The sequence below is a fragment of the Apaloderma vittatum genome, unplaced genomic scaffold (genome assembly GCF_000703405.1).
Source record: "Apaloderma vittatum isolate BGI_N311 unplaced genomic scaffold, ASM70340v1 scaffold33293, whole genome shotgun sequence".
Taxonomy (NCBI): domain Eukaryota; kingdom Metazoa; phylum Chordata; class Aves; order Trogoniformes; family Trogonidae; genus Apaloderma; species Apaloderma vittatum.
The window spans coordinates 5,943-6,145 of NW_009706962.1; the positions used below are offsets into that span (position 1 = coordinate 5,943).

A 203-nucleotide genomic window follows, 5' to 3' on the forward strand; every position below is an offset into this window, starting at 1 on the left:
CGCTTTGTTGATGAGGCGGGGGTTGGACTGGTGCTGCAGCAGCATCTCCGACTGCAAGGGGAGCAACGTGGTAGAGGGGCTCAGCACCACCCTGCACCCTGCCTCCCTCACACCCAGCAGGATGAGGTTCACCCCCACCTGGGCACCCCCAGGGAGACCCAAGGTGGGCGTGTGGGTGTCACTGGGCTCTCACTTACCACCTC

At 64.5% G+C, this 203-nt stretch overlaps 1 protein-coding gene across 1 annotated transcript in view; it reads right to left on the minus strand.

The window, feature by feature from the left end:
• The window catches only part of CASKIN2 (CASK interacting protein 2), a gene marked incomplete at both ends in the record, with an annotated part of 5,951 nt that extends 5,900 nt beyond the window's left edge, over positions 1–51 (minus strand). Inside the window, one exon of the mRNA XM_009865998.1 lies at positions 1–51. This exon is cut by the window's left edge and continues 7 nt beyond it. Within this exon, the coding sequence (XP_009864300.1) occupies positions 1–51 (51 nt within the window).
• Positions 52–203: the final 152 nt, after the last annotated feature.